The sequence below is a fragment of the Triturus cristatus genome, chromosome 2_1 (assembly GCF_964204655.1).
Source record: "Triturus cristatus chromosome 2_1, aTriCri1.1, whole genome shotgun sequence".
Lineage (NCBI taxonomy): Eukaryota > Metazoa > Chordata > Amphibia > Caudata > Salamandridae > Triturus > Triturus cristatus.
In genome coordinates, this window is record NC_140581.1 from 694,376,088 (window position 1) to 694,401,699 (window position 25,612).

General features: G+C 45.9%; 1 protein-coding gene across 8 annotated transcripts in view; it reads right to left on the minus strand.

The window, feature by feature from the left end:
• The window catches only part of YTHDC2 (YTH N6-methyladenosine RNA binding protein C2), a 1,174,422-nt gene that overhangs the window by 854,675 nt on the left and 294,135 nt on the right, over positions 1–25,612 (minus strand). For all 8 annotated transcript variants that reach the window (XM_085632632.1, XM_085632630.1, XM_085632634.1 and 5 more), the window contains exon 7: positions 3,078–3,180. In XM_085632632.1, coding sequence (XP_085488758.1) covers positions 3,078–3,180 — 103 coding nt within the window. The remainder of the gene's footprint in view (positions 1–3,077; positions 3,181–25,612) is intronic.

The following is a 25,612-nucleotide window of genomic DNA, read 5'->3' on the forward strand; positions in this document are numbered from 1 at the left end:
GGGTGAGGGGGGAGCAGCATTAAAAAGTTTGAAGACCACTACCCTAAGGGCTACCGAAACACACTGCAATGAATGCGAAGGACAGCGTGTGCACCTGCATCATACAATAACATCCAGTTTCATTACCACCACGTGCCACGGAAGCATCTGAAGGTGTGCTCCATGCATGCCCTGGTCCCTAGCCCGGGCTCTCTGCCGCGGTGTTGCACCGGTGATATCCGCATGGGGCCTTGGTCTCAGCGGGGGCAGCCTCTCAGGGCGCAGGTCAGTCACACACGAATACAATTATCTATAGAGGCAGTTAATCACCCTCTGCCAGGGACGTGGGTGGCGACAACCGCTCCCAGGGGAGATACATTGTAATGCAGAGATAACAGGAACCACGGTTAGTTACCAGGGCTGCCAGCTAATGAGGGAACCCGGCCAGGGAAAGGAGGGATGGGAGGCAGGCAGGCACTGCCGCGGTTGCAACACAGCCTTAATCTAGAGATCAGATTAAAGGCAGGTAAGAGATGAAGCAAGAACCAGTGCGCGGAGGATGAAGGGGTTCTGCATGGCGGAGGAGAGATGTTAATCTCCTAAACAGGCATTGGCAATACCAATAGGTCTACTTTTAACTGAAAAGGCCTCTTTAGTCACTGGTGAGGGGCACGCAATATAATTGCACTCTGTATTGTAGTGTATATACTTTAATATAGCACTTACTGATGAGATGGTCAAGCACTATAGCTTAGCCTCGCACTCATCATGCACTCAGATACTCACTGACTTATTCTTGCATTCACCCACTTACCCACTCTTAATAAAACACACACAAACTCAACAACCATTTGTAATATGAACTAAAGGAATAAACATTTAAAAAAAAGGAAACATGCAACCAACTGCCGATGCTTATAATAAAAAATTAAAATAAACATAGTTCTCTTGCAATGGTATTGTGCACATATATCCTTGTTTTAAAGTTCCAATATGATTGCCATGTTTAGAAGAAACATGTTGTCTATGTTGGATTGAGAAAACACCATTCCAAGATAGCCACAGAGTTAGAGGCAGAGACCAAGAGGGAAACAAAATCAAAAAAAGGATTGACAAAGACAATAAGTCATCGCGGCCGCAAAAGTGAAAGCGATCGCCCGGGAGTGATGCGTGCGTGTGTATTCCAAGATAGCCACACACTTTAGAGGCAGAGACCATGAGGGAAACAAAATAAAAAGTAGACCAGGAAAGAAACTAGGCTGTGGCAGATGAAAGACAAATACACGGGCATGCAAGCAAATTCCAGGAGAGCGGAGGCGAAGTAGGAGGATGTGGGAGACGAGGAAGTGAGGGGAGCGAGGAGGAGGAAGATGGCAAGAGGAGGTACAACACGAGGGGGGGTACAGCTGGAGACAAGAATCGTCCCTCAGGGCGAGATGGCGCACAAAACGAGTGGTGGGGTTGCTAGACTGCACCAGTCCTGGAATTTGATTAGTCAGCCCGGTGGGTTCTGGGAGCTGTAGTGATCGTTTCTTTAATGGCACCGAATGGACTACAGCGCATCATGACAATTATTTCCAAGAGGATATGGTTGGGACTTAAAAAGATAATGACCTGGCGACATAGATGGATGTGGCAGACTCAACATGGGACGGCTGCGGCTCACTCTAGGGCGTCGTTAACGCTATACATGAGGAGGAAGGTGGTATAAGGTGAGGGTGAGATAAGATTGAAGTGGGGGGTTGACAGTCGTGCGGTTGGCGAGCTGACAGTGTTGGGGAGGGGGGGGAAGCTGGAAGGGCGATGGATGGGGGAGAGAGCCGATCAGACTTCAGAAGTGGAAAGAGAAGGGTCGAACTAGCAGATCGGAGGAGGGGGTGATGAAAAGTGAAGGGTGGGTAGACGGAGATGGTGAGACGAAGTGAGGCCGGGAACTGAAGATTGTGATTCTGGACAGATGGAAAAAGAGTGAGGGGCAAGGGAATGGAACGTGCACATGCGTACTGATGGGGTGGGTGGCAGATAATACCCTGAGGTAGAAAGAGATGTGGTGTATAGAAAGTGCAGAGAAGGCAAATGTGAGGATAGAAGCGTGAGACGGAGGGGAGACGAGAAGGGGGTGAGCAGGGGTCGAGGCGGTGACAGGTAGAGAGTGACTCGGGGAGAGGGCGAGTAAAGTGGATGGAAGGAGACGGAACAATGGAGGCAGAGAGCCAGGGAGAGGGCGGAGACAGAGAAAAAAAGAACACCCACTTGGGTATCAGTAAAAAGGAGATACATGGAATGAGTGGGAGAGAGGGGCAGAGAGCGCTAAGGGGCGGAAGAAACGTCTGAAGGGGAAACAGAGACAGGAGAGAGATGTGGAGAGACAAAGGAGATGAGAGGAAAGGGGGAACGGGGAAGGTAGAATCGGACGTGGGAAGAAAAGCAACAGAGAGTGGGAGAAATGGGTAGGACATTCAAGAGTGAAAGGTGAGACTAAAAGCAAAAGGCAGACATGCAATGGCGGCGCGGCCGTGAAAGTGACACGGCAGCAAGGCGCGAAAGTGAAAGGAAAAAAAGCTGACAAAAGCCAGATGGCAGCTGTGCTCGTTGCGCGCGCTTGTGCGCGTAACAGCAAGCTGGTGGCCAGCAAAAGCCTCTGGGTAGCACTTTCAAAACCTGCTTACTAAATGTCTCGCTTGAGACAGCGCATGCGCTGGCTCAGGCAAGACCTAAAAAAGGAATGGGAGTTGGTGCACAGGTGAGGGTGATAGATGGCTTCAGTAGATTCACCACCTCCAAGATGGAACCAGCACCGTCAACCAGTGCACAAGAAATACAGAAAAGTTTCCAGATACAGCCTAGCCCCTGGGGATATTCAACAGGTGAGGAATTTGCAGGTAGAAATAGCCATCAGAATAAGCACGCTAACAAAACCTCAATTCTGAATAATGATTTTATTAGTAATATGCCTGGAAGCGTTCCTCGGTCCATGCTTTCAGCTAAATGAATTACCTATAAATATTGAATGCCAAAAAACAGGAAAAAACAGAATTTACATCATTTTAAATCAATCACAATATTAACTTTGAAATTGCTACCAATATAGTTCTTACCACAATAACATGCGTCACTGTAGACAGCGTGCTGTCGCCTGCCATCAGTGTGCGTAGCAGTACTCCATTTGTGCAAAACGTAAGAAGCGTTTTCGGGGACACCCTAAAAGACGAAAATTAAATTAAGTAATTTCAGAAAAAAATGCAGTGCTAAAAATCTGTTCAACATAATTTTACATATGTTAACTACACAGCTGTACTCTTGGCTAAAGCAAATGGGATTCTGTTTCCTTCTATTGCTTATTGCAGCACACATATTTTAGTTAAGAATCACAATGCTTAATAAATACTGAAATGTTGTGTAATTCTTGTGTATTTGTTTGGGTATGCATGAGTTGCCAAACAAAAAGGTTCCATTTCTGGTGCGAGGTACTAGTAATCCTGCTGGGCTTGTACTCGAGGAAATGCGGCGTGAGGAAAGAGGACGTGGATCGGCGGCTCTTAGCAAGATTTCTTAAAGGACAGCGGAGAAACAGTGATTTCATAGTTAAAGCCCAGCAGCATTACTAGTACCTCGCGCCACATGATAGTGTGGCCTGAAATTATCGTCGCACTGAATACTGCGCTTAAGTGAATTACAAAGCCTTGAAAGAGTCGCATGTACAACCATACGGAGGCGACGAAACACGTGTTGGTTTGGGAACAGTTCACTATTTAAAGCCTGAAGAAGGAATAAAAGACAAAGAAATAATTTTGATCCATTGTTTTGTTCGTAATTACATGTGAATTTGTTGTTGCTTTAATATCATGTGTGCTGGGGAATTCTTATCATGTTCTCTTGTTGCTTAGGCCACAATTTTAGAGATGCGGGTGGTTCTCTCAAACCTACAGCACCGTTACTACAGTTGATACGGATCATATTTGCTCTGTGGAATTACCCTTTTGGCGCCTGTACCCTATTAACTATACCACCATTTCTATACACACTGCCAAGAAAGAAGGGTTGGTGCAAAGTACACAGTATAGTTCACTGAAAAATATAGCCAAAGTAATCACTGCCAGGAAGATAGTCTTTAATGTCAGTAAACACATTGGGTGACTGTTCATTCGTTCAACTGGGGACGTCATTAGGAAAATTAACACCAAATGTAAATCCCACTCTAAACGGAGGGAGGTAAAGAGACAAAGCAAACCTTAAGAAAATGGTGACTTGAACATAGATGCGTGATTCAGTGCACACATGAAGGCAGTCAAATAGCCTTTTACAGTGGCAACGCTAGAACTGCTGGGTAAGCTATAGCAAGAAGGTGGAATATCAGAGAGACAAAAATGGAAAGGGTTCAAACATTCCAAATCGCACCAGGTAACAAACTTTGATCAGCGCCTGCATAAACAAGTTTTGTTGGGTGCTTCCGGTCAGCTAATATGACATCTGGCACTTCGGATTTTAAGACGGTAGGCTTCCGGTTTGCAATGCTGAATTTCCAAATGTGCAGCAGTAACACAGGACTGGAGTGTAGAACAAAATCACCCTGCTGAGAAAGCAGGCCTGATCTGTGTGGAAAAGGAATAAAGAGCTCAAAGCTTACTCTAAACAGATCAGTGTACCAAATCCTCCTTGTCCAGTTTTTAACACTCAAAATCAAATCAGTAGAGCTCGGTCTTCACGCACCTTCTGCAGAACTTTTAATATAGATAGGATTGGTGAGAATGCATAAAGCAGATCTCGTGAACCATTAAATCAGAAAACATCACCCAGGATGATGACCAAAACTAAGAACACTTCCTGTTCTGGGAAGTTTCTAAGATATCCACATGCAGACATTCAAATTTGGAGATCATGCCTGTCAACTTGGGATGGAGTTTCCACTCAAGATCCTCAAAGAGAAGTGACTAGGCACTCTCATATGGAGGTCTAGTCCTGCCCCAAAAGGAGCGACATAGCTGCTGGGTGGCTGTAGCGGAAAGGGTCTTGACCAGCTGGAATGGTTGCTGTGGTCATGAGGGTTGTTTACTGGAGGAATTGCTGGTGAAACAGCTTCGCTAGAGAGGCCGTGCCATGACATGACTGTTTTTAAATGTTCCTGGGAACAGTTGGCCTTTACCCCAAGGAACTGCTCACCATCAAAGAGAATGTCCTTTAGCGCTACCTAGACATCTCCTAAGTATCCTGTTGAGTGCATCCAGGTATGTCAGACAAAACAAAGTAGCTGTTGTTGCCATGGATCAAGCAGTAGTGTAGGCCCAAACCATCACTGACCAGTTCCAAGAACAGCTTACTCATATACGAAGGAACTAAGAAGGCACATGGCTTTTGTAGGGCAGACAGCTAGACTGCTTAAAGTATAAACTTTGCTGCTGGTGGAGTTAAGCCATTTCAACTCATGGCCTGGAGCAGCATTAAGGAAAGTAGCTGAAGCTTGTGCCACCAAACTCCTCATGACCTCTGAGAATGGGAACTCAGGTACACATGCTTTAGCACTAGCTAATACACCGGGAGTATGTGAATCCACGTTTCTTAATCAGTGTACTTTGTTTATTAATCAACTGCAATAATGTTTGTATACCTGCTTCAAGCTCACTAAGCCTAAGCATTAATGCACATTTACATGTATTAAAAAAATTATTTAATAGATCAAGGATAAATTGAGTAAAGTCATAATTAATCGGAAAATTCGATTTGGTGATGTTGTAGTTCATTTATTAATTCCAAGAGCGACTCTTCCAAATCAGAATCACTTATATTCAAACAGACCAGCCAACACATGTCAGTCCCTTCTGGCATGCAAGCCCGGGGCTTTATCAAGGCTGATATAGCAATTGGAACCTGGATAGAACATAGATATAAATTAAGTAAATAAATATAAACCAAAGAATTATGGTAAACAAAGTGTAAGAGAAGTGGGGAAAACCAAAGCAATCAAAATAACATAGTATAAATTCCGTTCCATTTAACCATCATAACGCAGTATCATAATTATAGATACAGAAAAACGGTAAATGAATAAAGGGGAAATACAGAGTCATATATAAATCAATACATCATAAGATTGTTAGTGATTTGTGACCCAGTAACACATATAGAGCAATATCAAAAGAAACGGTTACCAGGTTTTACAACACCATTGGTTATACGTAAATAATTTACATACATACGTCATTGAGAATCGTCAACAAGGAAATGATGATGTAGCCCAGAAAAGTATTCAATTTTTTTTTCCCAAAGAATAATAATAGGCATCTCCGAATAAAATATTTGTCAGACAGTAATTATTTATGTCTAAAAATGCCCAATTCCCTTCCCAAATTTCTTCAAACCGTGAAATCAAGAAGGAGCTCATTCCTATTTGGTTTGTGAAGGACAGTTATCAAAGATTCTTAATAAATGGGAAGGGTAAGGGAAAGAGCGGTAAAAAGGCAAGTCCTGAACATGGGTTGTATGTCCTAAAATTGTGCAATTATCAATTTTTACCATTCGATCCTGCATCCCTTACATAATCTCCTCTGAAGGGAGAGGTTTGGGATAGTAAATCACCCATTGACATAGTAACGGAAAATATGGAGAAAGAAAGTAAGAAAAATAAGAGTCAAAGCTAGATTTAGGTCCTAAGAGTCGTTTGTCAGTGGATCTTACATAAAGGTTTGTTACCCCCGTGCATGGTTTAATCAGGTCCTCACCATACAACATCGATATAGTATAGGTAGTTACGTCATGTATAACATTAGAAAAAGGCTGCAATCAAATAAAAAGCATATGCGTCAAAACTACGATGCCCACCTCAAATCCCGGTTATTCTAACTGTCCCGTCCTAAAAATCCATACCTGTAAATATTTTCAAATTTTACGTTTATGTAGCCTTGTCGGGCACATAGTATCTGCGGTCGGCTTATGTTCCTGTTCTCAAGCGGTTCTCTTTCCAGTCAAGCCATAATGCCGATCCTATTATTATTTAACGGTTCCGGGTTTATACCGGAAGCACCTATCTATTGAAAGTAAGAAAGGGCAAGTCTGTGAGAACTATGCAACGGTATGCAGGCGCCATCTTGTAGGGGTCAATAAGAAGTTAGTTAGAATAGTGGTTGTCACCGTCTGTAATAAATGTATTTTATATGTGAAAAGGGGGATAAGGCAAAATAAGCAGTACATGTACCTAATACCCGTCTGTATTATTAGTTGATAAATTGGGGTACAAATCATATAGATAAAAAAGGAAGAACAATTTTTTGAGATACCAGTTGAATAGCATTATTAATTTCATAATGTTAAATAGAGAAACAAAAAATTAGAAACAAAAAAGCAGAAACATAAAAATATCTCTTATGGTAGGAGAACATGAAATACAGATACTGGGAGGCAAAAATGACCAATCAATGTAATTCTCTTCTGAAGATATAGGAGAAATAATTCAGGTATTTATTCTGTAAGTCTCCTAGTCTTCCTCTAACCAATATTGTATTTCAGCGTCCTTATTAAGTCCATTGGCAACAGTATTATATTTAAGATTCAATTCGCATTCCCTTTGGTGAAGCTTAAGTTCACGGTTGCCTCCACGTCTGTTTCTGTGCACAATTTCAATACCTAGAAATGTAAATGTTTTCTTGTGAGGATGCTTGTCATGGAAGTGATCTGTCAAGGGATAACCAGTAGTGAACTTAATGTTCCTATAATGTTCTTGAATTCATACGCTTAGTGGCCTAATAGTACTCCCAATGTATGGTCTGTTACAGGGACATGATATGATGTAAATGGGAAATTTACTGTTACAGTCAATCCATTCGCTTATTTGAATTTGTGGTCCTCTTTGGAGTGAAATTTGAATTGTTTTATTTTGGCCCAATTTACATATACTGCAGTTATGGCATGTATGGAAGCCCACATTAATCAATAAAGAGGGGGGGACCTAGGAGCTATTAAAGGTCCAGTGTCCATGCTCCTAATGCATACATTTTAATCAACAAGAGGACACTGTTCCTAAAGCAGGATGCAAAAAGTCACCCATACTTAAGGGTGCAAAAAGTCACCCGTGCAATTAACAAGAAAGAAAATGTGAACAAAGGAACCTTAGGTAAGGGGTACCCACAAGTGAGGGGAAAAAATTATTTTTCGTCCTCTGATGCCCTCACACACCCCAAGGGGTGTCATGCTTCATCATCGGGCAGTTGCTCCTCGTAGGGCCGGCGCTGCAATTCCCTACGGGTCCCACGAAGGGTCACTTTGTCGGAGATCTTTTATAGGACTGCCGGATGGTGCATGAGGGTGTGTGGGGAGTGGGTTCACTGAGGGTAAAAAAGGGGATGTGCGTGCAAGATAATTAATGAGTAAAAAAAGGGTCAACATGCAGCGACAATGTAACTGTTGTACTCTTCGCAGTCCGAACACCGCTCAATAAAATATTGCCCCAAAGGCTCACTATGCCTGGGTATCATAGGTCATAGGTCGACATGTTTCGCGCTTGTCTCGCCCAACCAGGGTCATTCGCGCTTCCTCAGGACCATAATAATTCAAGTAAGTGAAGTGCATGTGAACAGTGTAAATGAGATAAAATACCCTTTATCTCAATCAGGGCGGAACAGCAACTTGTGTACCCTCAGTATGGCAACAGCTGTATGATGGATACCGCTCATGATTAATATCCTCTATCTCAATCAGGGCGGAACAGCAACTTGTGTACCCTCAGTATGGCAACAGCTGTATGATGGATACCGCTCATGATCAATACCTACTGACGACTTCAACTATTTTCGCATATTCTTCACTTGGACTCTTCAAAGCTTTCCTCCTTGTTGCAACATTATAAAAGAGATCTTCTACAGTTATCTGAGTTCCTTGATTTCCTGCACAAGGTTTGGGCGGCCCTTTTAGTTTTCCATCAGAGTAACTTGCTCTGTATGCACACTTTCCATCCGCTGTTTTAGTGGTAATTGTTACGTGGGCCACGTGACTAATGCTAGCAAGTGCCTCTCCTCTAAAACCATAGCTGGAAATGCTTGAAAGATCCTCAAATGTTTGTAGTTTACTTGTTGTGAATCTTTCACACACTATATCCATATCTTCTTTCCGAATTCCACTGCCGTTATCTTGGATTTGAATTAATTTCAATCCTCCTTCTTTTACTGTTACTTGAATGCTCGTTGATTTCGCATCTAAACAGTTCTCCAGCATCTCCTTAATGGCGTTGGCTGGTCTCTGGATCACTTCTCCAGCGGCGATGCGGTTCACCACTGTCTCATCCAGCCGTCGGATAACCCCAGCCATGAGTGCCATGGCCCCTTAGAGCGCAACGAAAACGTCTCGCCTGCTGACCGCCTCACAGCGATGTATGGAAGCCCGCCAGTCTGTCAAGAAATGTGCTTGTTTTTTACTCTTATCGATAAATTCAGATCTCCATAGTAGTTGTTCGAGATTGGGTGCTCCATGAAAGCTCATTTCTGGATGGTCTTGGATCCTGGTTTCAGGCAGACATTTGAGAAGATGCCAATAACATCTCAAGGCAGTTCGTATCCTATGATGACCACTATGACAGTCAGTGATAAAAGCATATTCTACCTCCTATATTAGGAGTTGCAGGTGGTTTAGATCTAATGCGGTTGATCTCCCTATAAGGAAGATTGCATTCGTTGTGGACTTTAGTTGTGATTGAGATCTTCTATTGCTGAGGCGTGTAATAAGTTATCGTCCCTTTTCCGGGAATACAGTTTCCTTGCTGCAATTACTTTTGAGCCTCAAAAATTCACCTTTCGGTATGTTACAGATGCTATGACGTGGATGACAGCTACTTGCTATCAATATAGAGTTATAGATGTATCCTTCTGAAAGATCTTACTATGAAGTTGATCATTCTTGAAATACAATGTCAGATCCAGAAAGTTGATCTCTGTTTGAGAGACATGATGAGTGGTCTTAATGTGCCAAGGGTTCACGTCCAGTTGTCCCAAAAATAGTTGGAGTAGGTTCATTTCTCCCTGCCAAATGCAGAGAATATCATTGATAAAACGTCCCCAGTAAACCAGATGTGTAGTCAATTGGGAAAAACTGGAGTCCCAGAGCCAGCATTTTTCCACGTCGCTTATGAAAATACACGCGTACGGTAGTGCAAATTTTGTACCCATCACAGTTCCGTGTTTTTGTTTGTGAAACCTCTGATTAAAACAAAAGACATTGTGGTTTAAGCAAAATTCCAACATATCTAGGAGCATTTGATTGGCTTCAATAAAGTGAGCTGGTCAAGTCCATAAGGTCCTTTTGATTGCTTATAGGCCATCTTGATGTTCTATGAAAGTATGGAGGCCTATGATATCGATGGTTATCAGAAAGAAATCTTCTTCCCAACATATATTTTGTAATTTCAAAAGAATATCGTTTGTATCCTGTATATATGGCGGAATATTTTTCATGAGTGGTTGTAATTTTTGATCAATGTATTCTCCCAACCTCGAGCAAGGTGAATTAATTCCTGCTATTACTGGTCTCCCTGGTGGTAGGATGACTCCTTTATGAATTTTGGGGAGTAGGTAAAAAGTAGGCATTATTGGATGTTGGATAAGGAGATAGTTTTTTTTCATCGTAGTTGAATAAGTCACGTCTATACCAATAATCAAGGAGTGTATAATCATACCTTGTATGGTAATAGTAGGATCTTGATCTAAAGGTTGATAACAGGACAAGTCTACCAGTTGATGTTGGGCCTCCTGAAGGTAGTCAACCACCTGTAATATCCTCGTATTGCCTCCTTTGTCTGCCTCTTTTAAGATTAGATCTCACGGTTGCTGAAATTTTTCGATATCTCGTTGATCTATAGTAATGTTTTGCGGAAGGAATTTGATGTTTCGAATATTTTCAGTATTCCTGCTCCAAGTCATGCAGTACTGCTGAAAAAAAGCATCTATACTATCACCAGCCAGTACTTGTGGACAAAATGTCGACTTTTTGGACAATTCAGTAAATTCTATTAAATACATCTCAATTCCCACTTCAGTAGCAGTTGTGAACAAAGAGGAAGAGGCAATATCTGATTCAGCCAGGATATCCAGTAGATTGATATTAGCAAAATCTTGAATAGATAAATCAGATGTAAAAGGATTAGAGTGTGTAGGGGGCATAGACTAGACGGTTTGCCACCAACTGTATCTATAATTATAATATTGTATTATGATAGTTAAATGGCACGGAATTTATACTATGTTATTTTGATTGCTTTGGTTTTCCCCATTTATCTTACACTTTGCTTACCATAATTCTTTGGCTTATATTTATTTATTTTCCTACTAAATTTATATTTATATCTATGTTTCACCCATGTTTCCATTGGTATATCAGCCTTGAAAAATCCCCAGGCTTGGATGCCAGAAGGGGCGAAACACGTGGTTGCTGATCTGTTCGAATATAAGTGATTCTGATTTGGTAGAATCCCTCTTGGAATTAATAAATGAAGTACTCCAACATCACCAAATTGAATTTGCTGATTCATTATGACTTTACTCATTTTTTGCCTGCCTCTATTAAATCACTTTATGATGGGAACGGTTGAGGGGTCTCCCAATCTTCAAGGCAAAAAATCCATAGATACATCCTCAATGAACTAGGATGCACCAATAGAAAGGATCATACACCCCTCCAACCTTTGCATGTATTTAAAAGAAACTGGCATATTATCCTGTGTTGTATATTGCACATTTTAGCTCTACTGCCCTAGTAAGCGCAGCCTAGTTCTGAAATTGCCAAAATGAAGCAAGGTTAGCAGAAAGTATTCGAATAGGGCTTCTACTTGAGAAACATATATCAGTGCGACAAGGTCTTCTCACATTCTTCCCACGAGAAGAGCCCGGCATCTGCTCATTAGTGCCTATTTGCATGCTCCTGTCTGTCATGTGTTCCTGTCCCCATTCACTTGCATTGGGAAAATGTGTATATATGTAGCACCAAAATGAATTATAATAAACACTGATTGGGGTGGAGCTCTGGTCTATTGATTTGGAGGTTTGCCTCTGCTTATTTTGATTCTTTGTGGCTATCTTTGCATTAAACATGACCTAGACATCTGTGCGCTATCTCCATTGTTTTTTGTGTTTTTGTTTAGAGAAACTGATGCATTATGCACCGGAAAAAGTCTCCAGTGGACGAGCAGACAGGTTCTGGACCAAACGCCACACAATGACCCCAGGCGCCAGAGGTAAGGGAGAGATTTCACCTGGGGAACTCGGAGGGAGCATGTCCCAGTCCTTGACCAGGTGATACGACCAGACAGTGTAAGTATGTTGAGCTAAAATCAAGTGAAGTCTAACGATGTTTGCCATATTGTGCTTGCTGGCTCCTCATGTATTGTCTTATTCTCTGTAATATTTTAAAGTGCACTGAAGATATCGGCTAGAAAGGCAATTAAAGTAATTTATACTGGTTGGGTAGGTAGGAATAATAACAGATTACATGTGTACAAATCCACGGTTTAGAGCAAGACGACTCTAGAAAATAGTGCGGAATTGGAACAATAGGTACGAGTATCACCGACCCTTCAATTGTGAATGCGTATGAGAAAGAGTCCCTCTGATCCCATTGCTCTGCCTGTTTTTCTAGTCCCTTTGGGCACACAATTGAAGGTCAGCCAAACACAGGATGATCTTTGGGTGTGAATGTCGATACTTTTCCATATCCCTCTGCAAGATCAGTTGCAGAACAAAATGAGGGAGTCTTTACCTAGCTTTCCGTTTCCATCCTCACCACCCTCCACAGGATGAGTGACCCGCATAAGGCCGCCAGACCCTCTGCTGTTGATCATGCATAAATGAAGGAACAGTGATGGGAAAGAAAAATCTAAATGAATTGAACACCACCGACTCCTGCTTATGTTATGTCTGACCAGTACAATAAAGCCACTTGCAAATTTCTTAAACAGTGGGAGGGATTTGCTAAAGAGGATGGGAAGAAATTCTTTCCTGAAAACAGTACCTTTGATCTAGTGATATGGGAACTTGCAAAAGTTAAAGAAGCCTTAATTCAAACAGAGGTCAAACTCTGGCCAAGCTTTTTACGGTGGCATGAGGAGGCCAATAAATGCAAACAAGAATCCCAAGTCTGAGCTACAAAGCTGGAATACCAAATAAGTAACCTTATGGAAAGAGTAGGGGCTTGTGCTCCCATGTCACTGCTTCCTCCCTATTTATTCTCGCAAGGAGGAGGATTTGTTGAATATTTTCCCCATGCCAACCGATGGGACTGGGAATGCACCTGTAAAGGAGCGGTATCAGTGGGACTGGTGAAGAACGGAGCACAAGGAGGGATAGTGCAAGTGAGCTCTGTGATATGAGCAACTTACAGCAGAGCACTTGACAGAAACATGTGAATAACCAGGCAGGACAACAGATTCCATTACTATGGAGCAGTCTAGACCAATCCCTTTGACTGCAGCCCACCATAACCTGTCTAAGAAGGACGGCAGATGACTGGCTAGAAGCCACATTCAGAGAGACAGGGCAGTAGCTTCCTCTCCCTCCAGCAATGCAGACAAGCCCACCCTGTCCATTTCTGATGCTCTTCTTCCCTTAAGAGACTACCCTGCTCCCTGGGGTAGAGTCACCATCTATGTCCCTTGGACACCTCCTAACTTAATAAGCATTAAGAACCAGCTTCCCCAACATTAGAGAAAACCCTGCCCAGTTCTGTGAAGGACTGCAAATATTTTTTAAGTATAAAGACTGAACTGGGCTGATGTGAATCAATTGCTGCAGTATTGGTAGTCAGTGAAGTGAGAGATAGATTGGTTTAAATGTCTGCATGGAGAAGACAGGACCCTGGGAACAATAGGGTCCTGCATACAGCAATGAATTTGCTGTTGAATGTAGTTACAGATGTGTGCTCGGTGAAAACTGACTGGACCAAAATTTCAAACTGAAAAAGAATAAGGATAAATCGTGTACAGATTATCTAGATAAGCTTAAAGGTGTATTTGAAAGGTACTTAGGCATTGCCCATCCAACTGGGATGTCTTGAGAAGCTGTAGGTGCTTCCTACCTTTGTTTCTGAATGTGAGAAATCAATGGATGACAACAGGCCCTAGAAAACAAACTAAGAAACTAGTTAGTGACGGTGGCCAGTCACTGTGTTATGCAGAAAGAAAGAAAGAAAATGCTGAATCTAAACTAAAGCCTTTGAAATTATCAAAATATGTAGCAAAAGGTGATGGGGAGAGGGTGGGGAGTCCCCAAAAGGGGGGGAACCAAAGAGGGAAATAAGGTGGGGGCAAGAAAAGCAGGAAGGGGTGTCTGGTTTCCCCCACGAAGCAGTATGCATGTGGGTAGGTAGGGGAAACTACAATAACCAGCATGCATCTGGGCAGGCAGCCGGTTCTTCCCTGGAGACTGGGCCTTCCTCTAGGGCAGAGCTTTCCAAACTGTGTGTCCCGACACAGTACTGTGTCGCCTGCAAATGGTGGGTGTGTCGCAGAATGACACTGGTATAAGACTCCTAGTGGCCTTCAGCGAGCTCTAGTAATTTTTGAAGATTTCTGTGCTGCTCGAGGTCTGGAAGTTAATGTAGCAAAGATGAAATTCATGGCTTTTAATCCGCACCGGAATTTTAAAGGAAACATTTTAATGAATAATCAACCACTTGAACAGGTCAGGGCTTTCACTTACTTGGGTATACACCTGGAGAAGGATCTAAAGTGGGATTACCATATTGATATAGCTGCACTAAAACATCGACAACTCACGGGAGCCTTAAGTATAGAACATAAAAGGTCAGTAACAAAACCGATTAGACCAGTGCTCCAAGTTTACGAATCGAAAGTTGTCAGCTCCGCTCTTTATGGTGCCGAACTTTGGGGGTTTGCGAAAGTAGCTTGCCTAAGTGTTTCCGAAAATAAGTTCCTCCGCAGTATTACTAACCTCCCGCAAAGTACTCCCCTAAAGCAGCTAAGGTATGATCTGGGTAGAAATGCCATTACAGATATTTCCAAACTACGCCCTATTTTATATTGGCGCAGGTTATGGACAGCACCTGAACTCTCATCATACGCCGCGGGTTTTCTTGATGTAATAAAATCCGATGGCTTTCACAAAATTGGCTGACTAAGGGGAGTGAGAAATAGCCTAGTAGGCTTGGACATGAAAATGTTATGGGAGAATCCAACAGAAGCCTCTTTCCCCTCTAAAAAGATTTTAAAAGCGAAGTATTGGGAATGGGTTACCCATAATGTTTGGAGTAATAGTGATTCATCTTCAATGGCGGGAATTTTCTTAGAAACAAAATTCATTCCCAGACTTGAAACCTACTGGGATAGCATCACTAAACCAAGAGATAGGAAACTGTATTTTCAACTTAGAGCAGGTTCATTACCCCTAAGATCTCTTACCTCCAGGTGGACCCCTTTAAGTGATAACATCTGCCCGGCCTGAGGTAGTTGCAATGAAACAGTTGCTCATATGCTCTTTGCCGGTTTTGCCTATCCCACCCCTAGGAGAGTTTGGCTGAACCCTATGTGCAAACTACTTGGTACAAATAGGAGTGCTGAAGCTGAAAGGCTTATATGCACTAGTACTTTGCCATTTATTTCAATAGCGGTTGCTAAATACTTAGAGTGGGTGTGGGTAATAAGGCTGAATTTAATATCTGGGTAATTCTATGTTGAGCAATATTTTTAGTTTACCTAGTTGAACATAGAATGTGACTGATTCAATGGTAAATTGTTTTTATTTTTATCCGTAATGTATTTTTCTTCCATTTGTTTAGATTTTAGTTTTTATTTAAGTCTATTAATCATTTGGACTATGTACAATCCAGCCAAGAAATGTTTAAAGTGTGTGTATTTATATGTTGTTTGTATTGTGCTTTTATGATCATATCTCGAATAAAGCTACTTTGGATTGGATTGGATTAACGGGCACTTCGCACATAACTGCTGCTAATTAAGAGGCATTCCTTTGAAAGCTTTGTTCTCACTATGCCTCATCTATTGCATAACGTCTCCCAGTAAATGGTCTTTTAAAGACCTGCGAAGTACTCGGGTGCTGCTGTGTGTGTGCCCGGGAAGTTGGGGTGAGGTGACAGAGGGTGACAGACAGAGGGAGATAGAGAGAGGGAGATAGATGGAGGAAGATAGGGGGAGGGAGACAGAGGGGGAGGGAGACAGAGGGAGGGGGGAGGGAGACGGGGGGAGGGAGACAGAGGGAGGGAGGGAGACAGAGGGAGGGAGGGAGGGAGACAGAGGGAGGGAGGGAGACAGAGGGAGGGAGGGAGACAGAGGGAGAGGGAGACAGAGGGAGAGGGAGGGAGACGGAGGGCGACAGAGGGATGGAGACAGAGGGCGACAGAGGGATGGAGACAGAGGGCGACAGAGGGATGGAGACAGAGGGCGACAGAGGGATGGAGACAGAGGGCGACAGAGGGATGGAGACAGAGGGCGACAGAGGGATGGAGACAGAGGGCGACAGAGGGATGGAGACAGAGGGCGACAGAGGGATGGAGACAGAGGGCGACAGAGGGATGGAGACAGAGGGCGACAGAGGGATGGAGACAGAGGGCGACAGAGGGATGGAGACAGAGGGCGACAGAGGGATGGAGACAGAGGGCGACAGAGGGATGGAGACAGAGGGCGACAGAGGGATGGAGACAGAGGGCGACAGAGGGATGGAGACAGAGGGCGACAGAGGGATGGAGACAGATAGAGGGAGACAGGGAGGGAGGGAGACAGAGGGAGGGAAAATGTGGGAGACAGGGAGGGAGGGAGACAGAGGGAGGGAAAATGTGGGAGACAGAGAGAGAGGGAGACAGAGAGAGAGGGAAAACGTGGGAGACAGAGAGAGAGGGAGACAGAGAGAGAGGGAAAACGTGGGAGACAGAGGGAGGGAGTCTGGGGTAGACAGAGGGAGGGAGAGGGAGACAGAGAGAGGGAGGGAGACAGACAGAGGGAGACAGAAAGAGGGAGGGAGACAGAAAGAGGGAGGGAGGGAGGGAGACAGAAAGAGGGAGGGAGGGAGGGAGACAGAAAGAGGGAGGGAGACAGAAAGAGGGAGGGAGGGAGGGAGACAGAGGGAGGGAGGGAGCTAGACAGCGGGAGGGAGGGAGACAGCGGGAGGGAGACAGCGGGAGGGAGGGCGGGAGGGAGGGAGGGAGACAGAGGGAGGGAGAGGGAGGGAGACAGAGGGAGGGAGAGGGAGGGAGACAGAGGGAGGGAGGGAGACAGAGGGAGGGAGGGAGACAGAGGGAGGGAGGGAGGGAGACAGCGGGAGGGAGGGAGACAGTGGGAGGGAGACAGACAAGGGGGAGACAGACAAGAGGGAGACAGACAAGAGGGAGACAGACAAGAGGGAGACAGACAAGAGGGAGACAGACAAGAGGGAGACAGACAAGAGGGAGACAGACAAGAGGGAGACAGACAAGAGGGAGACAGACAAGAGGGAGACAGACGGAGAGAGAGGGAGGGAGACAGAGAGAGATGGCGACAGAGACAGACTGTGATAGATACAGAGACAGACAGACAGGGACAGACAGAGACAGACAGAGGCATGGACAGGGGCAGACAGAGACAGAGAGGGAGACAGAGGGAGGGAGACAGCGACATACAGGGACAGGCAGGGACAGACAGGCAGAGACAGGGACAGGGTCAGACAGAGGCAGAGACTGAGACAGAGAGAGAGGCAGAGAGAGGGAGAGGGAGACGGAGTGAGAGAGAGAGAGAGAGAGGGGGGAGAGAGAGAGAGGGAGAAAGGGAGAGAGAGAGGGAGAGAGAGAGGGAGAGGGAGACAGAGGGAAGGAGGTAGAGAGAGACAGAGGGAGGGAGTCAGGCGGAGACAGAGGGTAGGAGAGGGAGACAGAGGGAGGGAGACAGCGACATACAGGGAGGGACAGACAGAGACAGGGACAGACAGACCGAGGCAGAGAGAGAGGCAGGGAGAGGGAGACGGAGGGAGACAGAGGGAGAGAGAGAGGGAGAGAGAGGGAGAGAGAGGGAGAGAGAGGGAGACAGAGGGAGAGAGAGGGAGGGAGAGGGAGGGGGAGGGAGAGGGAGGGAGGGAGAGAGAGAGAGAGACAGACAGAGACAGAGAAAAGGAAAAGGAATTGTTCTGATGCTGTTTCAAATATATCCATTCTGCAGACCCAGACAGAACTCTTCTCTTCAATTTTAGAACAGCCAGAGGTTCCAACTGTGCCCCGAATAACCTGATTCCTGTAGATCAGAAAGGAGATCTCTAGGTTGATTGCATGATAAATGGTAAATGCACTATCCGCCTTATTGACAATGGTGCCAGACACTCTGCCTTGAAATCTTCTGAATTCCCTTCATTACCTCTCGATTGCTTTCCATACACATATTCAGTATTTGAAATCTGGGTGCTCCCCATCACAATTCTACCCCATCTCTATCACCCTTGGACTCATTACAGATAAAAATGCTTTCTCAGTCCTACCTCATCAACCTATTGGTTTGGGACATCTTTCGAAAACACAACTGCACTGTGTTCTATCCACCCAATGGAGTCTCCTTCAAATTACCCCAACGCTGCAGAATGAAGTGTTGGCATTGCCTTGTGAGAACACACATTGTCAACCCAGTCCAGCTTCAACCTTCTGCGCCTCGTTAGTTAGCATATTGCCCGATTATGTCCTCCAATACACACATTTCACCATTATCGGAGACTTGAACCTCCATGTTGAAGATGCGGACTGCCCGGCAGCCCCTACAGTTAGCAGCTGATCTAGAGGCACTTCAAATGATACAATTGATGTGTGCCCTGACTCACAGATTGGGCCACAACTTAGGCCCTATTTTCACTAATTCAGCTAATATCGTGACTGACCCCCCCCCCATTCCACTTACATGGACTGATCATGACGTACCACGCCACGGCCACATCACCCCCCACCTGAGAAACCTGCACTGGCTGCCTGTGAACAAGAGGATCACCTTCAAGCTCCTCACCCACGCACACAAGGCACTCCAATAATCTCTCTTGCTTTTAAAGCATTGGAAGGGAATTGCCCGCTTCTGGAGAGCAGCATAGATATGGTTGATTCGCGGGCAGGTGAGAGTACTAAGGACGCACTAGATCAGGTACGACTGAATGGTTCAGTCAAGAACTATATATTTTAAAGAAAAGTTGCAAACGGCTAGAGCGCATCAGGTATAAAAATGTTGATCTTAACAATAAGACTTCTTGTCGTGAAGCTACGAAAAACTATCACAAGCAAATTAGGCTCACACAACACAATTTCTATGCAAATAGAGAGAGCACAGAATGCGTCCCGCTAACTCTTCTCAATAGTCAAGTCCCTCTCCTCCCTCGAGCATGTCTCAGCAGCTATTCCTCCATCTGAAGGCAAGTGTAACATCTTGCTGCAGTTTTTCTTAAATAAAGTGGCTGCCATTTTTGCTACATTTCTTGAGGCAACCAGAAGTGCCCCCTTCCTTAAAGTTTGGTTTGAGCCTATGGAGCAAAGGGAAGTGCTCTTAGATTTTAAATCCATCATCACTGAGGAAGTTACCTGGATTATGGCATCTGTAAAGTCAGGGGCTCGCTCTGACCCCACCACCCTCACTATCCTGGAAAACAGTATTTTGTGCATTGCTCCAGTGCTGTGCAATCTGTTTAACTGTTCCTTTAGGAGTGGACAGGCACCTCAGGCTTGGAAACACACCACCAGTGCCCATACTCAAAAAGCTGCTGCTCGAGAACTTTAGGCCTATTTCCTAGCTTCCTTTCACTTCAAAGGTAGCAGAAAAATATGTAAACCATTAACTGTCTTCTTTCACTTAAGCACGTGACCTTCTGCATAAGACACAATCAGGCTTTCACCCTCAATACAGAACATAATCAGCACTTTTATTTTCTTCCGAATCTATCCGCCAAGCTGCTTTGCTCTTGCTGGACCTCAGCGGAGCATTTGATACTATGTCTCATAGCCTACTATTAGAATGGCTGAGAAACTACGGAATTGGCAGTAAGGTTCTACAGTGGTTGGCATCTTTTTTGCAGAACTGCATCTTTCAGGTGGCACAAAAACATTTGCCTCAAAGACCTTTCCACTGCAGCAGGGGGTGCCCCAGGGCTCCTCCCTGAGCCAGACTTTATATAATCTGTATATGCGCCCCTGAGCTGACATCGTTGAGCAGTATCGCTTTACCATTGTGTCGCACGCCAACGATATTCAACGAATAGTCTCTCTCTCTCTCTCTCTCTCTCTCCCAAAAGTCAGCCTACTCTGCAGCACTGCTCTTCTCCTGCCTGGCAGAGTTAGCAGATGGATGAGCCTCAGCTGTCTCAGGCTTAATGCGGGTAAAACAGATTCTTATCCTTGCTGAACAGCCATCTGTTTGGTCTACGGCTTGGTGGCCTGATACACTGCGATCCCTTCCAGCACCCAAGCCCAAAGTAAAAAAACGTAGGTATCTGGTTTAACTCCGAATTATCATTTGACAATCAAATCACAAGCCTAGTAGGACAGTGCTTTAGGATCTTAAAATCACTGAAAACAATCCTTGCTTTCTTGCCTGAGGCAGCCAGAAAGACAGTGGTCCAGTCTTTTATCATACCCAGATTGAACTATTGTAACGTATTATATCTAGGAGTCTCGCAGGCACGTATTATGAGACTCCAGCGGTGCAGAATATGGCAGCATGTCTACTACTGAATCTGCCTACACACTCCCCCTCAGCTCCTACTCTAGCAAAATGGCACCGGCTCCCCCTGAAAGAACGGGTCTCTTTGAAACCTCTATGCTATTGCCACAGAATTCTCAATGGCAGAGACTGTAGCTACCTGCATTCTCTGGTCACAGCCTAGTCCCCTAAAAGAACCCCGAGATCAGCTGATGCCACTAACATCTATTTCTAGAATCAAAAGAAGGCACATCGAGAGTCCCCGGTGTGCCTACGCTGTGGCTCAGGGGACGGCACTCTATTTCACACAATTTGGCAGTGCTCGGTGATAGAAGGTTCTGGCGAATAGTTCTGGCTTGCCTCGCGGAGGTCTTGGGGTGGGAGCTCCCTTACTTCCCCAAATTGGTGCTGCTACATGTAATGGAGGGGGAGGGGGGGGGGGAGGAATATCTATAAGCGCCACTTGATGATGCTGGGCTTTATGCTGGCTAAGCGGGACATTGCCCATACGTGGAAGGCTGGGGCTCCACCCCCGCTGTCAGCGTGGAAAAATGGGTTGGACTTTAACATGGGGCTGGAGGTTCCCATTTTTCAGGCATGTGGGTGCCCGATGAAGCATTATAAGATCTGGAAGAGGTAGGCGGGGTCTCGGGGCTTGGATCTAGAGCCCCCTGTCGTGAGATGTGACACTTGAGGATTAAGCTGGGTAGGAGTCGTGGTTCTGGGCTAGTTGGGTCCTGTGACTGGTGTTTTCTTTTTCTGTGCGGGTGACTGTGTATTAATATTGGCGGTGCGTAAAGACAGTGCAGGGGGGGTTTTTGAGCATCATTGCATTTGGTATTAAAAATGCACATTATTTACAGTGATGATGAGCAGCAAAATCAGTTTATGGTCTTATATGTAAGAATCCGTTATTTCACATTCCTTAGTATTTTACTTATAAGCTGACTTGGGGGACAGAGGGTTTTCCATGGTCCGTATGAGACTAGACCAATTGTGCTCTCTTCCCAGTAAAGAAGATCTGACTGTGGCCAATAAAGTCACCCCGGCATACGTAGCTACCTTATGTGGTAAAGGTGCAATGGTGCAAGACAGGGAGGTTTCTGATTGTAAGTCTCAGCACAGGAGACGAGTTCAGCTCGAACTTTAAACTGAAAAATCCGGTTCTTACATAAACTTTGTACCAAAACCAAAGCCCCCGATAGGTTTCAGTTGTTATTAAAAAAAGTAAATGCTGCTACTGTAGACAGGAGGGCAAAAGCTGCAGAAAATACGTAAAACCTTGGTCGCCCGGTGTGGACAAATAATTCAGCAATTGCTATAAATGCAGATGCTTTGTTCCAGAAATACATCAGTAATAGCAGGCAGGAAATTGGGAGGATGCGGCTCACAACAATGATAAACCACGGATCTTTGATACGCTTGTGCTGGCTGCGTGTTGTTCAACGTGACTGAGTTGAGAGGCCTGCTGCCATCTAGCAGTGGGAGGACGAGCTGACCCGAAGAGCTGCTGCTTAACTCCGCGTCCCCGGCCTCGTTACTTATTACACTTGAACCGAACGATGAACTTTAACCAAATGCCAGGCTAAATCCTGCGGGCGCAAGATATGAAGTATCTGACTTAGATTGTAGGCGGCAAGCACTGAACACGTGAAACTAGAAATGGGCTGACACGACAAGCTGCTGTAAATGTCGGCATTGGAACAGATGCGGGCGACACATACAAAAAGTGGTGAGGTGGGGGGAGCGCGGGGGTGAAAGTGATCGCGATCAAACAATGAAAGTGAAAGCAAATGGTGTGCAGGCTGACAAATGGTGCGCGCGCCCGGCGCACATGCACTGTATTTGGAGCCCTGAAAGCACTAGTTTGCACTTCCAGATCCCCCATTTACAAAAGCTCTCGCGAGAGCAGCGCTAAAGCGCTGTCTCAGGCGAGACCTAAAAAAGGGGGGGGCGTGGCTAGCAGCCAAAGCGAATGGATGCTGCCTAATGAGGCTCCGTGGTCGACGCGGCCTTCCCACTGATCCGACAGGAGATCCGACAGCGCAAAACGCTTGAAAGGTGATGCAAGTGGCGTCCGCAACGTTTCAGGAACAGTATAATCGGCTTTTCAGCACTGAACGGATTTTAAAGCACAGCCGACGTCGTGAGAGACAGACGCAACCCGAAGCATTCGGCGAAGCCGGGACGTTGCGTAACCCGACACCCATGAACAGTTTGGGCAGAAATGACCGGCGCGATCGTGGAGCACTGAGCCGATCGTGATTCCTCAGGGAGAAGGGTGATCAGCATATTCGCTGATACGCGCGGGACAGCCGAGATCGGCTTGGACCAGGTGAGGAGAGAAGGGTGCTGTGCGGGACTGTGCAGAGAGCCCGCGAACACCCCCCCCCCCCCGACCCACCCAGGCTCTGCAGTGCCGGCGGTGAGAGATCTGAGACCTGGCCGGGCGGAGCAAGGAACACTGTTCTGTTTTTCACGCCCGGGGAACGGGGCTAAGCGGATGTCGAGGAGCCTACCACCTACTGCGAAGCCTTAAGTGCGGTTTGCCGTCGGCCGACCCCCCCCCCCGCTCTGGCTCACCTCCTCACCACTTATAACTGTGGTCACTCCTGACAGCAAAGCACAGAGAGTAATACCCACCGGGACTAGAGGTGGCTGGCTTATCATCCATTAATAGGTGCATTGTACTGCTGCCACATATATTTGGAGTGGGCTGCGAAAAGGTCCGAAGCGCATAATGGGTCAGCGGTGACGTGGTGATTCCACCTCTTACGTGGGGGGCCAGCAATACCGCAGATACCAAAGCTGAAGTGCCACCTTAGGTACATGCTACCAAGACAGTTCCTGCCATACTGATCACGTTTCATACTGCGTGAAGGACCAATATCAGCGAATCTCCGTGGGTAAGCCCCTGGATTTGTGCGACAAGAGGACGACGGCAGGAAAACCAAAAGGCCGCGAGCGGCTGACAGGCCCGCGGGCAGGCAGCGGTGACTACTGCCTCCCCCCTGCGCAGTCCAAGGGGTTCCACGAAGACCAGATGAAGATGGGGGGCCAGGGTCAACGAACGGCTCAGCAGCTCAAACTAGATAAGTATGCATATAATAAAGATTCACCGGACCAGTCCGGGTCTCAACCAGGGCGAGGAGGAAGCCTTACGGACGATAAACTTGCAGAGGTTACCTTGCACGATATCATGGTCACTTTAACAAAACTTCAGACTACGGTGGGGTCGATCTCTACAGATATCTCATTGATACGTGCGGACTTCCAGAAAATGGCTACGCGTGTCACACAGGTGGAAACCACGACAGCAACCCTCTCCAAGAACATGGCCACTCTACAGCGTCAAGTCAAGAAACTGGAAGTAGACAATAAATTACTGGTGGCAAAACTCGACGACCAGGAATGTCGCTCCAGGCGCAACAAAATCCGCATAATTGGTGTGCCGGAAAAGGTGGGGGGCCCTGCTCTGGACCTGTTTGTAGAGGACCTCGTTAAAAACCAGATACAACCGCGGGGCCTGTCCAACTTCTTTTCAGTCGAAAGGGCTCATCAAGTGCCAGGCGGCAGACCTCGACCTGGGGCCCCCCCCCTAGGCCCATACTCACCAGAATCTTCAATTTCCGTGATTGCGACGCAATCCTCCAGACGGCTCGCATTGCTCCTCCAATTCATATCGAGAACTATACTGTAACCTTTTCCCCGGACTACACGGCAGCAGTGACCAAACAACGCCGCAGCTTTCTGGAGGTTAAGAAGGAAATGAGGGCCTGTGAACTAAAGTACTCCATGCTATTCCCTGCAAAGTTGCGAGTGGAGGCTGAGGGAAATCTTTGGTTCTTTGCTACTCCTGAGGAAGCACACGAATGGCTAGAGGGGTGGCGCCCGGCGTCTGGGCTTAAAAGGCTGAGACAGAAACAACAATATCAACTACAGGGAGCAACCACCTCCGAATCAGAAGACGCAGGCTCGCCGGAAGACCCTCGACAGGAGCAAGATGGACATTAAGGACGCAAGCTGGACCCTAAAATTTACACTGACTGTGGAACAAGATCTCCAGAATCAGGCAAACAGACCTAAATGTCGGCCAAATTACCTGTAGCGACGCACTGACTGTGACTGGAATCATCACACATTCCGCACTACCTGGCGTAGCCGCTGACATGGCCCAAAGACTTTTATAGGGCCATTTTGCTGTTATACATTGATTTATCCATTGGGGTGGTTTGCTGTGATCATGGAGCTACTCTAACCCTCGCACGCAAGTACCAGTTATGGGGACAAAGCACTCTGCAAAGTTTGGGTGGCGGGTAGATTTAAGTCCACCGAGCAGCGAGGCAGGGAGGGGGGATGGGAACTATTTAACGTTATGGATTTTTTCCAGTTTCAGATACACTACGAGACTACTGAGTACATACACACTATCTGCATGGTGTTTGCATTGCAATGTTTTTTGTGTTGCCCATTCTTTTTTTTTTTTTTTTTTTTTTGTTTGAAACCGTTTATTGCAGTCTTCAAATATATACAAGTATGGGCCTACAACCTTCCGGCCGGCCGCTAGAGTGACAGGAGAATATGACATACATACAAAAAAGGCTCTTGGCGTTGCAGAGAGGTAGATCAGGAGGTATCAACGACGTGGGCCACATAACTCCGAGCCCGCAATACGGTTTCATTTTATAAGAACACAACAACACACAAAAACCACACCCGCAAGGCAACCCGCAATCCGAAGTGACAGCACGTGCTCCGTAAGTGGGGGACCCCAACCATCCACAAGAATCTAAAGAGGGGAACGGGAAGAGAGCAGGGACTGGGGGACCCTGTGCCCGGGGCCGGGGGAGGGGGTCAACTAGGGGGACGGAGCTGGCGGGGCAGCCGGCAGCAGCGGCGGCTCACAAATACCCCCGCGGTAGGCGTTCCAGGGGCCCCAAACTTTCACCCACGCCCCAGGCTTACCTCTCGCCACGTACACCACCTTTTCTCGGAACATGCACC